This window comes from Oryza sativa, chromosome 7 (assembly GCF_034140825.1).
Source record: "Oryza sativa Japonica Group chromosome 7, ASM3414082v1".
Lineage (NCBI taxonomy): Eukaryota > Viridiplantae > Streptophyta > Magnoliopsida > Poales > Poaceae > Oryza > Oryza sativa.
In genome coordinates this window covers 1,628,601-1,645,987 of record NC_089041.1, presented here as the reverse complement: position 1 = coordinate 1,645,987, position 17,387 = coordinate 1,628,601, and the positions used below count along the sequence as shown (strand labels likewise).

General features: G+C 39.7%; 1 protein-coding gene across 3 annotated transcripts; it reads left to right on the top strand.

The window, feature by feature from the left end:
- Positions 1-1,567: 1,567 nt before the first annotated feature.
- LOC4342331 (L-type lectin-domain containing receptor kinase SIT2-like) lies at positions 1,568-16,640 on the top strand. Of its 3 annotated transcripts, none has more exons than XM_066312081.1 (3): positions 1,568-3,628; positions 5,652-5,686; positions 6,216-8,346. In XM_066312081.1, the coding sequence occupies exons 1-3, from the start codon at positions 1,627-1,629 to the stop codon at positions 8,142-8,144; spliced, it is 3,966 nt and encodes a 1,321-aa protein (XP_066168178.1). In that variant the 5' UTR covers positions 1,568-1,626; the 3' UTR covers positions 8,145-8,346. The 3 variants fall into 3 exon arrangements, with proteins under 3 accessions (XP_066168178.1, XP_066168180.1, XP_066168179.1); XM_066312083.1 differs by lacking the exons at positions 1,568-3,628; positions 5,652-5,686 and adding exons at positions 9,493-9,502; positions 10,414-12,725 and having other exon boundaries at positions 5,928-8,067; XM_066312082.1 differs by lacking the exons at positions 1,568-3,628; positions 5,652-5,686; positions 6,216-8,346 and adding exons at positions 9,985-12,028; positions 14,358-16,640.
- Positions 16,641-17,387: the final 747 nt, after the last annotated feature.

Genomic DNA, 17,387 nt, shown 5'->3' with positions numbered 1-17,387 from the left:
ACTATCAACTCCACGCTCTGAAAAGCGATACCGGGAAGCCTCACGCTCCCTCTCTATTTATACCACAAAAACCCCTACTCAAAGTAGGTGTAGAACTCCTATTCACAGTAGGACTCAATCCACAATTTCCAAACCTTTTACAATTTACCAAAACTCGCACAGCCCAAACTTCAGCCGCCAACCGAGCCGGACTCCTCCTCCTGCCTACGCTGCTGCTGCTTGCTGCCTGAGCCGAGTCGGCTTGTCACCACCGAGCCAACACACGTCCACGCCGCGGCTGCTTCGGCCTGCTCAACCAATCTCATCAACACACGCATGCATCACATGCATGCTAACCAACTAGCTGCACATGTACAACCACACGTACATACATGCCTGCTAGCCCACACAATACGCATACACATACACGTACTGCACACACATATATGCATGCTACAGCACCACATGTACTGTAGCACCATATACTCTTCCTCAATTTCTCACACCAATCTCCTTCGCAAACACCGACGCTTGCACGCACACCTCGTGAAGCCCGTTGCAAAAATCTCTCCCACACGATGTCCATCCACCGTGTGCCATATCGTATCCAACTTCGTCACCCGGTATCCTTGACCGTCTGGACCTCAACTCCTCCTTGAGTTTAGTCACGATCCCCACCGTTGACCGAAGTTGACCTCCAAGAATCCTGACTCTAGTCACCTTCTCACATGGTATCCCGACCGCACTAGACCTCTGTTCCTCCCTGAACATAGTCCCGGTCCTCACCATTGACCAAGGCTGACCTCAAGTCACCTGCACATAATCAGACAAAACAACCGTTTCTGGGCACAGATATCACAACCTGACCCACATTAGTCACACGCACTCACACCAACATTCACACAAATTCTCAAACCAATTCTTTGATTAAATCATTTGCATAGCCAATTATTCATCATAAATATTAATCATGATAATGATTTCACAAAATAGATGTTGAGAAAGTGTAAGAGCCGAACACAGCTGAAAATGCTAACTATTTGCATTATTTGCATTATAAGAGCCTTCTGAATGTAGCCTTAATGCAAATCGTTAGCATTTTCAAAAGGCTGCATTCAAAGTTTTCTTCTGAGTTCTAAGAACAATTCAAAGTCAAACTAATGTATACTCCATATAATATCATGTATAAATCCTATTATAATAACAGAAAGTCCTAATAATAGGGATGTTGAATGTACTTACAAAGATTATACAAAACTAACATTGTGAGAGTAAAGAAAAGGATCTCACGACTTGTAAACTACGGTCTATTTCTTCACCTGCAATAATATAGTCTATGCTGGCATCATATAGTCTGAAAGTGAAATCTTCATTTTTCAAGATGGGAGTGATGCGACTTTTTCCTCCGAGAAAATAGCAAACACCTGATGTCGATGTTGTTGGACTTCATGGTAGCCAAGACATGTAAATTACCGGCTGCTTCTACCATGTCTTTAGCCTGAATCCTAGAATTTTCCATGCTGAGATGGACATGCTCCAACTGACTAGGCCACAACCTAGCTTGCGAGATGTGAACCCTATAAATGGATGCAATGCAAGACATATTTACATTAACCAATTTGTCACAACTGTATATGTCTAGCTAGCATGAAGCAGTATACTTTGCCTATCATCCTCTTCCTTACCATAAGCATTAGCCTTTTAGCCATCAGTGCTAGTGGAGATCATGACCAATTCATCTACACCGGCTTCACCGGTAGCAATCTAACTCTAGATGGTGCAGCAAAAATCACAGCCACCGGCCTTCTTGGGCTGACAAATGATACATTCCGGATCAAAGGCCATGCATCTCACCCAGCTCCGCTATGCTTCCGCAAGTCCCCCAATGGCACGGTGCAATCTTTCTCTGTCTCCTTTGTATTTGGTATTCTCTCTTCATTTGGTGATATAAGAGGCCATGGATTTGCTTTCTTCATTGCCCCAAGCAATGATTTCTCCACTGCCTTTCCAATCCAATTTTTGGGTCTTCTTAATGATATAAACAATGGCAGTTCGACCAATCACCTCTTTGCAATTGAGCTTGATACCATTAGGAATGATGAGTTCGGGGACATCGACAATAATCATGTCGGGATTGATATCAACAGTCTCAACTCAGTAAGATCCTCTTATGTCGGCTTCTATAATGACAACAATGGCGCGCTCACAAACGTGAGCCTCATTGGAGATAAGCCAATGCAAGTTTGGGTAGAGTATGATGGGAATGCCACACAAATTGATGTGACATTAGCTCCTCTTGGTATTGGAAGACCTAAGAGACCACTACTCTCTGTAGTCCATAACCTCTCAACAGTGCTAACAGATCAAGCATACCTTGGCTTCTCATCCTCAACAGGCTTAAGCACAGGACATCACTATGTTCTTGGTTGGAGTTTTGGGCTGAATATTCCTGCTCCAATCATTGACCCCACAAAGCTACCTAAACTGCCTAATCTTAGTCCAAGACCTCAATCCAAACTCTTAGAGATTGTTCTACCAATAGCATCAGCAATATTCGTACTAGCTATTGGTGTTGCTATTGTTTTACTCGTGAGGAGACATTTAAGGTATAAGGAGGTACGTGAAGATTGGGAGGTTGAGTATGGCCCGCACCGTTTCGCTTACAAAGATTTATTTGATGCCACTAAAGGATTTAAGAACAAAAACTTGGTAGGCACAGGTGGGTTTGGAAGGGTGTACAAAGGGGTGCTTCCTAACTCTAGACTAGAGGTTGCTATAAAGCGGGTTTCGTATGAATCGAAGCAAGGTATAAAAGAATTTGTCGCTGAAGTTGTAAGTATAGGCCATCTTCAACACCGCAATGTTGTGAAATTGCTTGGATATTGTAGGAGAAAAGGTGAACTTCTTCTTGTGTATGACTACATGGCAAATGGAAGTCTAGACAAATACTTGCATCGACAAGAGGGCAAACCAACTTTAAATTGGGGACAAAGGTTTCAAATTATCAAAGACATTGCATCTGGTTTGCTCTACCTCCATGAAGAATGGGATAAAGTTGTCATTCATCGTGATGTCAAGGCAAGCAATGTGCTTCTCGACAAACAACTGAATGGACGACTGGGAGATTTCGGTCTTGCAAGATTATATGACCATGGAACTGACCCACAAACCACACATGTTGTTGGCACGATAGGATACCTAGCTCCAGAGCTAGTACACAGAGGAAAGGCAACCACTCTTACTGATGTCTTCTCATTTGGCATATTTATTCTTGAGGTTACTTGTGGGCAAAAGCCTATCAAGGAAGACTCACAAGGCAGACAACTTATCTTGGTTGATTGGGTGCTTCAGAACTGGCACAAAGGATCACTTCTTGATACAATGGATATCAAGATCCAAGGTAACTATGATATAGGAGAAGCATGTCTTGTACTAAAGCTGGGATTGATGTGTTCGCACCCATTTCCTAATGTTAGGCCCAATGTGCGACAAGTTATGCAATATCTCGATGGGGATGTGCCACTACCAGAGCTTAAACCGGAGCACTTCAGCTTTGACATGTTAGCATTGATACAAAAGCAAAATGAAGGTTACGACCCATCTGCTATGTCTTTGTATCCATCTCCAATGATGACAAGCTTTGGCTCAACATCTAGCTTCTCACTAGAAGGAAGATGATGCCCATGGCTTGATTCAATGTTCTTGCTTAATGGCTTTCACTAGCTGTGCACTTGTAGCCTGTATTCTGATGTAAATGTAATGGGTTGCTCTTATCAGTAAAGCGGATAAAATTGTGATACATTTTAAGGGTTCCCTTTACCGTTCAGTTTCATCAATCATATCCCTTGTTTCTTGAAATTTTTTCTAATGTTGGTTTTGCGAGTCCTTGGATGCAAGCATGTACATTATACACTTCACAACACACTGCCACTAAAGTAATCCTCTGTGTATCCTGCCCATGTGCCCTCGATAGCAGCTGCTACTGTGATTTGGTTGCAAATAGTGGCTGATACCACTGCTATTTAAGTACCAGAGTTGTAACTTGTAAGCCAGTGATAAATGCTATAAATATACATAGTGCCCATTGAGCTTATCTCAGGAATCACAAGGGGGATGAAGGAAGGATGTGATCAAATATTGGGAGCATGAGAGAGAGGATGGTGTAACGGAAATAGGCTGAGGACATTAGATCTAGACCATTGGTACTCAATCTAGTTGTTCGGTGCTATTAGATTGAACTCTTATTATCTTTTGTAAAGTGAATTCAGGGAGTAATATAAGAGCATTTTCCTCTTATATTTTACAGCATATATCATAATCTATTCCCACCAAAATAAGTAGCATATCCTTCTCCATTTCCCTTAATTAATGAAAATTTATAAGTTTTCATCATTACTATATGGATTTTGCTATAAATCTTGGCAAACACTGCCAGTCCCGCAACCGCCAGGTGGTTTACTGGTTTTATCAGACGGATATTCAAATTTATTTTCTTAGAGAATACCGACAGGCAACGCCCAGAAGTTTAAATTTTATAAAAATACATCAAATGGTAAAACAAAACTATTTGAATTTAATTTCTTTAAAAAATGGTTATGGGTGGTAAGTAGTTACAACCCAGCACCAGTATGACTTGGATGTTGATCGAGCAAGCTTGGCCTGCCATGGTGACTGTTCAATAATGATGGTTACCAAGCATCAGTGTCACCAGTTGCATCATGAGAAGAGAATTTCCTTCAATTTTCCATAAATTGTCCATGCCTGTCCTATTCAGGTGAATTTTTATTGATGCCTCATCTCCAGGACTGCAAGTTTCTACAACCATTAGATGAGAATAAGAGTTTGATTTTGACTTTGAGCATTAAAAATTTACAGAGTAGTTGAATGGTAATTCTACAGGTTTTTTTAAAGTGGAAGCGGCAAAAGAATTGCCGAATATATTAGAAGGATAGCAATTCTACAGATTTTGATTTTGACTGTTAGAATTCTACAACACCAGTAAATATTGCGCATATCCCTGACCACAAGCTATCTATAACAATTAAAAAAAAATCTACCAACCAAAAAAAAAAAGCAAACAAAAAAAAGATCCCATCCATACAATATATTCCACATCCACTGTTCCATGTGGACAGGAATTATTGTCCTTCAATTGACAAATGTACCATAGTGAAAACTAAATTGAACGCCAGGTGTACACAAAATTGACGAAATATATAACAAACTGAATTTGGCCGGCAGTGACGAAGGAATCTTCTGTACCATAGTGAAAACTAAATTGAACGCCAGGTGTGTACACAAAATTGACCAAATATAACAAACTGAATTTGGCCGGCAGTGACAGAAGGAATCTTCTGAATGGAGCTGAGCTTAACTAAACCACATAATTCTACTGAAGTTTTTCCTACCTTGACTATAGCTAGGAATAGCTCCATTCAACAAAGGGAATGCCAAAACATAGGAGCAAAACTGACTTGATCAGTTCAAAATGAAAGTGGAGCGATTGAAAAAAAAATATTGTTGACATGTAGAATGTTGTCCGATTCTTAAGTGAATAGTGTTGTATGCATCTTATTTCTTTCTAGAATGCTCTGCTACATAGTATATTCAAATAGCTAGTTATGATCTTTTCCTTCACTTCTACTAGTAAATGTTCTTTTGGTATTTGATATATCATTTAGAAATAAGATATGCCAAAGCCAGTCATGTTATACAAAAAGGAGGCATAATTATTTTCATCTGGAATTTTGTAGCAATAAACTGATATATTTGAATGCTAAAGAGTTAACACTTTAAGTTGTTCAGACATACAACATGGGAAATTCAGAAACTTGATAGTACTCTGTAAAAATATTTCCTAAATTAATTTCACATAGATGATTGAACAAATAATTTCTCAGTGTAGACAAATGACTTGGCTTTCATGAAAGGCTCGCAGCCTAGATCGTTTGAAGACAATGACAAACTTGAAAAAACTACATAGACAATTGACTTGTGCGTCGGAGGCATGACCGGTCAAGAATTGCTCATAATACAAATAAATCATGTACTTGAAAGTAGAGTAACAACACAAAGCACCTCTCAAGCCTCAAGGTCTAGGAGAACACCCCATTTCCAATTCTGCTCTTGTTGAGGTTTTACAAGTAGCAAACATACCTCATATGGAGCATCTGTCCCTCCTTTTACCCTTCATCGCCCTAGCCCTAAACCTTGCCATCACCATGAGCGAGGACCAGTTCGTCTATTCGGGCTTCTCCGGCAGAAACCTCACCCTTGATGGTGCAGCAACAGTTACAGATGATGGGGTTCTTGAGCTGACCAATCGCACCGTCCACATCAAAGGCCATGCGTTCTACCCAACTCCATGGCAATTCAGGAAGACGCCCAACGGGACGGTGCAATCCTTCTCAATTAACTTTGTGTTTGGCATGATTCCTGTCTACTCTAATGAAAAATGTACCGATGGCATGACTTTCGTGATCTCTCCAACCAGTGATATGTCAAGTGCTCAGGACTCCCAATACTTGGGTCTACTCAACAAAACATCAGATGGAAAAGCAAGCAACCACATTTTTGCAGTCGAGCTTGATAGTAGCCAAAATACCGAGTTCCACGACATCGACGACAACCACGTTGGCATCGACATCAACAATCTCACCTCAGTTCAATCTCGGCCAGCTGGTTTCTATAGTGATAACAAGAGTATCTTCAACAATTTGTCCCTCTGTAGCTACAAGCCAATGCAAGTATGGGTTGACTACAACGAAGACACCACACAGATCAAGGTGACCATGGCTCCCATTGAGGTAGGCAAACCATTGAGGCCACTGTTGTCAGAAATTCATAACCTCTCACTTGTGCTAGAAGAACCATCCTATATCGGCTTCTCAGCTTCAACTGGTCCAATCAACACATTATATTGTGTGCTCGGATTGAGCTTGGGTATAAACCGTCCTGCCCCAGCCATTGACTTATCCAAATTACCAAAACTACCTCGTGTTAGCCCAAAACCACGGACTAAACTACTAGAGATCATTCTACCAATTGCCACAGCAACATTCATTCTCATAGTGGGAACCACCATTGTTCTTTTGGTACGGAGGCGAATGAGGTACGCTGAGCTACATGAAGATTGGGAGGCTGAGTTTGGGCCACACCGCTTCTCATATAAGGATCTGTTTCATGCTACAGACGGATTTAAGAATAGGAATCTACTTGGTCTAGGAGGATTTGGGAAGGTGTATAAAGGTGTGCTTCCAACTTCTAAGTTGCATGTTGCTGTGAAAAGGGTGTCCCATGATTCAAAGCAAGGAATGAAGGAGTTTATCGCTGAGATTGTTAGTATCGGCCGCCTTCGACATCGCAATCTCGTGCAGTTACTTGGTTATTGCAGGAGAAAAGGTGAACTATTATTGGTATATGAATATATGCCGAATGGTAGTCTTGATAAGTACTTGTACTGCGAAGATAGCAAACCTACGCTTGATTGGGCTCAGAGGTTTCAAATCATCAAAGGTGTTGCATCTGGCTTGTTTTACCTTCATGATAGGTGGGAAAAAATTGTCATCCACCGTGATGTTAAAGCAAGTAATGTGCTCCTTGATGGTGAAATGAACGGTCGCCTAGGTGATTTTGGCCTTGCAAAGTTATATGACCATGGAGCAGACCCGCAAACAACGCATGTAGTCGGTACTATGGGATACCTAGCTCCAGAGCTCGCACGTACCGGTAAGGCAACACCTCTAACAGATGTGTATGCTTTTGGCATTTTTATCCTTGAGGTAACATGTGGGCAAAGACCTATTGACAATTATGCAGATGACAATTCACAAATGTTAATTGATTGTGTTGTTGAGCATTGGCACAAAGGATCACTCACAAACATGCTAGACAAGCGGTTACTTGGTGACTATGATGCAGATGAGGTATGTCTTGTGTTAAAGCTGGGTTTACTGTGTGCACATCCATTTTGCAAATCAAGGCCCAGTATGCGGCAAGTCATGCAATACCTTGATGGTGACAAACCACTCCCAGAGTTGATGCCAACAAACTTGAGTTACAGCATGTTGGCTGTAATGCAGAACAAAGGTTTCGAGCAATATACATCATTGCCTTCCATAGCAAGCAGCAGTGACATAACATCTAGCATCTCAAGTGGAAGATAGCATATATAGTTGGAGTCTCCAAGGGCCATGCAAACAACACATATTACATTCACCAATTCTCTGTTTTTTTTTATCAGTTCTCTTTTTTCAACACATTTACCTCTTATGCAAGGGTTCTGCTGTTAGATCTTGTAAGTACTTCCTACTTGTATATATTTCAAGTTCAAGTACTACTAGGTAAACTGCAAATCTTATATCCTTATGTGCACTGCAGATGCAGATATATGAGATATTAATCAGATATATAATGCTGTGATTCATATTTTCAACTAAATATATACTACTGTAACGTCCCTACTCTCTCTCTCTCTCTCTCTCTCTCTCTAGATTATGATAATATTGTTGCTCTCTCTGCCTGCTCCACTGGGGTAAAAAATCAAAGTGTATATTTTCAGCACTCTGAACTCTGAAAATCATCAATCTGGAGAGCTAATGGGTTTCAGTGGGCATGTATGCAGCACAATACTGCATCCCTGATGCCTGCTGATTCAGATATCACTTTGGCATATCAAAGAACTCCCAGCTTGTAGGTGAATTCAGCTCTTCACTTCCTGGATATTACATCTAAAACCATGTCTGTGTAATTCAGAATATTGACATCCTGAAGATATTTCTACATAACTGAATATTGATATATTGGTAAAAAAACTGAATATAGACATAGTTTTAGCCTAGCTTAAACTTGTCAAATTTAAACATACAAAATTTAAAAAGTGCTTCTCTAAAGATTCATAACTAGACATGTAAGTTTTTTTTTTAAAAAAAAAAAAGACTATACATGCGGTTACATGTAATTAATAGAAAAAAAACCAAAGATTTAATTGAAAGTCATCAGTCTTTGGGACCAAATGAAAACCCATTGCAGACGCAATGGGCAAACAGACTAAATTAACTTCGATCCTTAGATCCCTCTGCCTTGGGTAATTAAACTTGGGTCAATTCAGTCAAGACTATATGAGCATGATGATGTTACTACAGATTGTTTAAGAGGTCAATATCCCTGTCAAAGATGCTGTCACAATTTAATTTGGTAGCACAGACAACACTTGTGATAACTAGCCTACACATCAGGTTCCTTGAATCCTAGGCAAGCTTCAACAGTCATAACTAAGAAATATTTGTTCATACACTCAACATAGCATTCATTAATCATGTTCTTATTTGGTAGGCCTGAGGTCGAAGAAGCCGTCCACAACAGCATTAATAATAAAACTTTTATTGCTGTTCATTATTTGCCCTTCTTTTAATAAATGAATGGGAAAATTCTCCTATTTTGAGTTCAGCCCTTTGCTTACGATACCAGCCTTTCTCAATCAAATGGCTCAAAATTAATAACAGTTTCAAGGAGGCCCCCTGATGCAAGTGCCTAGACTGGTCTGAAAAAGATGCAGAGATGAAAAGGAGAGAGGCAGCTAATTTTAAGTAGTAGAAAGTGTTCCTTTTGCAACAGGTTCTTTATTTTTTTATTTTATAAGGCAATTAACTACTGAGGGAGCAATACATCATTGAATGAAAACAAACTTGAAAAATAAGAGCAAGCATGCAGTACAATTTATTCAGAAAATCCAGTTCGAGAATGGTTAAAAAAAATGTGAGTGACAGGAAACATTAAAGGCAATAACCTGAATTTCCCCTGAAATTATTAGTACTCTATTAATTTTGGACGCTCTGCAACCTGTAGATAATTATTCTTGTTCAGACTTCAGAGGATCCTTTAGGAGACCCTGTCCAAACAAATTTCGTTTTCAGTATACCTAATTACTTGTCCCAGATCATAACACCTATGGGAAAAAGCAGATAGTAGACGACTCCCATAAAACCAAGCCATACCTACGGCCTAGGCAAATGCAAAATATAAAGTGCCAAATGGAGAGCAAGATTCAGTACTAGTGAAGCTTTTCTTGCATTTTCATTGGGTCACTGAAGCTCATGCTGCCATGAATCATTTATCCTATCTTCTACAGTTCTTCTTCCTCTTCATCTCTAATCTTTCAGCTCTCGCCACCGGTGAAGACCAATTCATATACTCTGGCTTCAATGGTGCTAACCTCACCCTCGACGGCGTGGCCTCGGTAACACCAGATGGCCTGCTTAAGTTGACCAACGGAACCTTACGGCTCCAAGGCCATGCCTTTCACCCAACTCCATTCAGTTTCAAGAAGAAACCCAATGGAACAGTGAATTCCTTTGCTGTCTCCTACATATTTGCCATCTACTGTCTCCGGCCTGTCATCTGCGGCCATGGCATAGCTTTTGTTGTTTCCGTGAGCAAAAACTTCTCAACCGCAATGGCAAGCCAGTACCTTGGCCTTATAAATGACCACAACAACGGCGATCCAACAAACCATTTCTTCGCTATCGAGCTCGACACGAACCAAAATGATGAGTTCAACGATGTCAATAACAACCATGTTGGAATCGACATCAACAGTCTTACATCACTGAACTCCAGCAGCGTGGGATACTACACAGACAGTAATGGTAACTTCAACAACATTACACTCACTAGTTACAAGATGATGCAAGTGTGGCTAGAATACAATGGGGACAACAGACAGATCAATGTGACCTTAGCTCCAATAAAAATGGCCAAGCCTGTTAAGCCATTACTCTCTACCTACTATGACCTCTCAACAGTGCTCACAGACATGGCATATGTTGGATTCTCATCATCAACAGGCTCATTCGTTGCGCGGCATTATGTGCTTGGCTGGAGTTTTGGCATCAATAAACCTGCACCAGCCATTGATATCAGTAAGTTGCCAAAGCTACCTTATGAAGGTGAGAAAACCCATTCCAAGGTCTTGGAAATCACTCTGCCAATAGCCACAGCAACATTTGTTCTTGCAATGATAGCTCTCATCATTCTACTCATCCGAAGGAGATTAAGGTATGCTGAGATACGAGAAGATTGGGAAGTTGAATTTGGGCCGCATAGATTCTCATATAAGGATTTGTTTTGTGCTACGGAAGGATTTAAGAACAAGAATCTACTAGGAATAGGAGGGTTTGGAAGGGTATACAAGGGACTACTTCCAACGTCTAAATTGGAGATTGCTGTGAAGAGGATCTCTCATGACTCCAACCAGGGTATGAAGGAATTTGTTGCTGAGATAGTCAGTATAGGTCACCTCCAACACCGCAATCTTGTGCAGTTACATGGCTACTGCCGGCGAAAAAGTGAACTTATTTTAGTGTATGATTATATGTCCAATGGAAGTCTTGACAAGCATTTGTATGGTCAAGAGAACAATTCTACTTTGACATGGGCCCAAAGATTCCAAATAATAAAAGATATTGCATCTGGATTGCTTTATCTCCATGAGGAATGGGAGAAAGTAATACTCCATCGAGACATCAAGCCAAGCAATATACTTCTCGATGACAACATGAATGGACGACTAGGCGATTTTGGCCTAGCAAGGTTATATGACCATGGAACCGACCCTCAAACCACACATGTTGTTGGTACCATAGGATACCTAGCTCCTGAGCTAGCACGAACTAGCAAAGCAACTCCCCTTACCGATGTATTTGCCTTTGGCATGTTTGTTCTTGAAGTCACCTGTGGGCGAAAGCCGATTGACCACACTGCACAAGACAATCAACTGATGTTGGTAGATTGGGTGCTTCATTGTTGGCACCAAGGATTTCTAAATGATGCAGTGGATATCAAACTCCAAGGTGTCTACAATATTGATGAGGCGTGCCTAGCTCTGAAGTTAGGACTGCTGTGTGCACACCCTTTCATCAATAAAAGACCCAGCATGAGGCATGTTACGCAGATTCTCAATAGAGAGATGGAACTACCAGAGCTAACACCAACACACATGAGCTTCAACATGCTCTCCTTGATGCAGAACCAAGGTTTTGATCCAGAGACCATGACAAACCAGTTTCTAATATCAAACAGCACACTATCTGACCTCTCAGAAGTTAGATCTCATACATGGTCTCCCTATGATATTTAATTCATCTCTGTATTTTCGAGTCTTCGTTTTACATTAGCATATGATTTCCTGTCATATATAAATAAAATGGGGTTGTAATTAGATGTGGGATGCCTAGTTACCTCAATGCAATTGCAAGAGCTAAACAAGGTCAATGCTGCGGGATTAGATTAACGTGGCCTTCAACCCCCTGAGGCAGCAAGGCTTGCAGCTGGCAGAGTGGTGGCAGTATGTCCACTGCTGTTTTCGGACGAGCTACAGGAAAGTGTTCTTCTCCGAATCTGTGTTTATGCTGGTGTGTTGGCTAGTTTGGAAGGAACACAATGCAAGAGTCTTGGATCAAAATTTCAAGGTGGTGGAGCACCTTACTGCAGATATCAAAGAGGAAATTTCAATTTGGAGATCAGCTGGCATATTTCAATCATGAGAGGAGTAGCCCTTTTAAATATTTTTTTTCTTTTTTCCTCCCTCTATTTCTTTGGGGATCCTCTCCCCAACTCGACAGTCTAATTTCATGATCAACTTTGTAACACTCTCCTTAAACCTTAATGAAATTTGGTCAGCTTTTTCTTAGCCAACCCGGCAAAAAAAAAAAAAAGCTAAACAATGAAACCAACCTGTTTCGGTTGCATAAGTTGATCTCCATAGTAGGTGTTTTACCAAGGCTTTGCATACTTTCATATTTAATTAGTACATATGTGCATTATGTTTTTCTTTTTCGTAAGGAACGCCAGTCCAACTTAGAGAAATAAATGTGTTGAAGTTTCGGTCGAAGATCTATAATATATGGTAAACAAACTAGCTAATAGCAATGTATTGTATATTATTTTGAATTTTGAATAGTAAGACTGTAAATATTCAGAGAAAGATCTTTTAGATGGTTTTGTCTGAATTTTCTCCATTTGCAGAAGAACATTGTGGATATTGTTTGCCATGTCTTTCGTGGTGGATCAGCGTATTTGTTTGTATCTGATTGCCTTACAAAGAAGGGTGTAATCCATCTGTGCATTCACCTTCATAAATGGCAGAGTAAGCAAGATACAAAATCAAGATCAACCCATTTTGCAGCCTATTAATTTGAGCCATATATTATGCATTCAAAGTCTCGCTTTTATTTTAAAGAGATTAGTAATTTTTACCAAATTTATCAGATATTTCTCGTGAGATATATATGATCTATGCAGGCTCAGAATATCAGCTCCAACCATTTGGAAAAAGGAGTCAATTTTGAAACAGAGTGGTTATCAGCTAATAACCATTAGATTTTCTGAAACTTGTCCCTGTATGTTTGAATCCTAGAGACGTTTTGGTGTTTTTAGTGAGGTGTTTATATCATTATATATTTTTTTAAATGATGTTTAATTCCAAGGTATTTATCTGAATAACAAATTCTTCTATGAATGTTTTGATATGAATTTCTTGATTGTCATAGGGGCAAACATCAATGTCATCATGAAACTGATTGAGTGTAACTTGATTACGGTGACTACAGGTAATCTCCATAAAACACAACATTTTGGTAAAAGTTAAAAGATAGTTGTTAGATTACTACAAACAATATTATAGGAAGGCACATATATACCAGAGTCTTCGTCAAAACAAATAAGAGGTAAGTATTGATTGCACAGGCAACTGGGAACCTATGTCAAGCACACATAAGAAATCTGGCACATGATTTGACACAAACGATTCTCCTAATGCATAGTATAATAAATACTATAAAATTTTCACCTTCTCGTGTCACAATCAAGTTTCTTGCATGGCAGGTAATATTTACATAGAAAAAATTGGAGGTATCTGATGGTAGATATTAATTAAGCCAATCATACACATTTTTTTCATCATTAAAAATGAATACTTTATTTTTTATATTCCAATATTTGCAACTTAGAACCTCACTTTCTTTACAAGAGAGTAAAGTCCTTTAAAGTATATATAAAGTTTGAAAAAACTTTTGACAAGTGACAACCATTCCGTACATAAGATGGTTGTTTTCACATTTATCACTCATCTAACTTTTTAGGGAAAGAACATATTTTAATCAATACGCATAAAAATCACTTTCTCAATATAAAGTACCAACTCTTTCAGACAAAGACACTTGTGGAAATAAGAGCAAGGCAACAGGACTTGCCCTAGCTGTAAATTAATATAAATTTCCCAACAGTGTGTTATCTAAAACCACAAAAGGAACATGGCTTATGAAGTGCTCCACCCATGCATCTTCCTTGATCTTTTTGTTCAGGTTAGGCAAACATCTCACACAAAGTTTTTCTTTCTTTTCTTACTCGTTTCCTTTGGCATCAACTGTGCATCCTTCACCAATACAAGTGATGATCAACTCTTATACCTTGGGTTCACTAGTGCCAACCTCATCACTGATGATACTACTGTAGTCACGTCAAACGGACTACTTGAGCTAACCAATGGCACAATTAATCGCAAAGGCCATGCATTCTACCCATCTCCATTGCACTTCCGCAAGTCACACAACAATAAAGTACATTCTTTCGCAGTTTCATTCGTGTTTGCCATCCGCTCTAGCTATCCCAGAATGAGCCTACATGGATTGGCCTTTGTTGTTTCCCCAAGCATAAATTTCTCCAATGCATTGGCTATCCAATACTTGGGCTTGCTAAATTCTAAAAACAGAGGCAGCAAAAGCAACCATATCTTAGCTATTGAGTTTGACACTATCTTGAACATCGAGTTTGAAGACATCGATGACAACCACGTAGGCATTGACATCAATGACCTCCACTCAATAAAATCCCACTCTGCAGGCTACTATGATGATAGAAATAGTAGCTTTCAAAACATGAGTCTTATTAGTGGTGATGCAATGCAAGCATGGGTGGACTATAATGGAGAAGACAAGAAAATCAGTGTGACTATGGCTCCAATTAAAATGGCGAAACCTAAGAGGCCACTCATCTTGATATCCTATGACCTCTCAACAGTGCTGAAAGAGCCATCGTATATTGGATTCTCAGCATCAACCGGTTTAGTTGACTCACGACACTACATCCTTGGCTGGAGCTTTGGCATGAATAAACCAGCTCCTATGATTAATGTCAACAAACTACCAAAACTACCTCGTCAGGGCCCAAATCCTCAACCAAAGCTCCTGGCAATCACTCTACCAATAGCCAGTGCAACATTTGTGATTCTTTTTTGTGGTGTATTTATTACAATTGTGCGGAGGCGATTGAGGTATGTAGAGCTAAAAGAAGATTGGGAGATTGAGTTTGGACCACATCGATTTTCATACAAGGATCTGTTCCACGCTACACATGGATTCGACAATAAGAACTTGCTTGGTGCAGGAGGATTTGGTAAGGTCTACAAAGGAGTACTTCCATCATCTAAACTAGAGGTCGCAGTGAAGAGAGTGTCTCATGAGTCTAGACAAGGGATGAAGGAGTTTGTTGCTGAGGTTGTCAGTATTGGCCGCATTCGTCATCGCAATATTGTTCAATTATTGGGCTATTGTAGGAGAAAAGGTGAATTACTTTTAGTTTATGACTATATGCCAAATGGTAGCCTTGATGCATATTTATACAATAATGAGCTCAAACCTACATTGAGTTGGGATCAACGCTTTCGGATCATCAAGGGTATTGCATCTGGATTGTTCTATCTCCACGACAAGTGGGAGAAAGTTGTCATCCACCGGGATATCAAGGCAAGCAATGTGTTGCTCGATACTGAAATGAATGGAAGGCTAGGTGACTTTGGCCTTGCAAGACTATATGATCATGGCACTGACCTACAAACTACACACGTGGTCGGTACAATGGGGTACCTCGCCCCAGAATTGGTATGCACAGGTAAGGCATCCCCTCTCACAGATGTGTTTGCCTTTGGTGCATTCCTTCTTGAGGTCACCTGCGGGCAAAGGCCAGTTAACCACAGTTCACAAGACAGTCCTGGTGTATTAGTTGATTGGGTACTCGAGCATTGGCAAAAAGGATTGCTAACAAATACAGTAGATGCAAGGCTGCAAGGCGACTACAACATTGATGAAGCATGCTTTGTGCTAAAGTTAGGTCTATTATGCTCACATCCATTTACCAACATGAGGCCCAATATGCAGCAAGTCATGCAATACCTTGATGGTGATGTGCCACTCCCTGAGCTAACACAAATGGATATGAGCTTCAGCATCATCTCCATGATGCAAGATGAAGGGTTCAACCCATATACACTATCATCATATCCTCCTCCAGGGACTAGCGTCGGCACAATATCTAACATCTCTGGAGGAAGATGATAAACTTGGTGCTTTCATGTGTACTTGTGTGGCATCAGTGATATTATGTACCGAGTCATGTAATGTTGGGGCAGGGCTTAGATTATTACAGTTCCTTTCTTTAATCTTGTTAAATAACAGTGTACTGTTTGGCTTACTGCATGCCAGTTTTACCATTTACTCCTAGCAGCAGCTTTATTTGTATCATGGTAAACATTTACAAACTATTATGTACTACTAATTGTTTAGTTGAGCAGTTAAGGTATGAAGCCAATATTGTCTGTTCTACATAAATCAAACAGTATCTGCACATTACTGTACTGCATATTGCTATATTGATCACCAGAAAATTAAACATGAATGTCCCTAGTGGAGGCAAAAATATAATTGGTTTACCATAAATAGTTCGCTTTGAAAAAAACTAAATGCAAATATTATATATTGCGGTCATGTGTTATTTAATGGAAAGATAATTGGTGTACCATAAAGTATTCATTTTCTACTGGAGTTAAACATGAATATTTGTAGAATAAAATGGAAACTAAATTGAAGCAGGCCCAATAACATTGCATCAATTCTTAGGCCTAGTTCTATTCTTCAACCCCAAACTTGAATTTCCTCGTTTTCCATTAGCACGTTTTTTAAATTGTTAAATGGTGTATTTTTTTAAAAAAAAGTTTCTATATAGAAGTTGTTTAAAAAAAGCAAATAAATCCATTTTTCAAATTTATAATAGTTAATACTTAATTAATCATGTGCTAATGAGGTTTCTTGTTCTACGTGGAACAAAAATCCATCTCCATAACGGGATATCGAACGGGGCCTAAGTCTCTGAATTCTAATATGAGGGTGCCATGTTTCCAAGCTTGCATAGATGTATCACTAAGATCTAATCTTTATTCTTTACTAAACTAAATGTAAATACAGAGATCATGTACTCTCAAAGGCCCAATACAAAAACAGGAGAACTGATCAGTAGAAATAAGGATGCGCAAGCCCAGTTGGCCATAGTCCATATTTGTGTAGTTATTCGTGGCATCT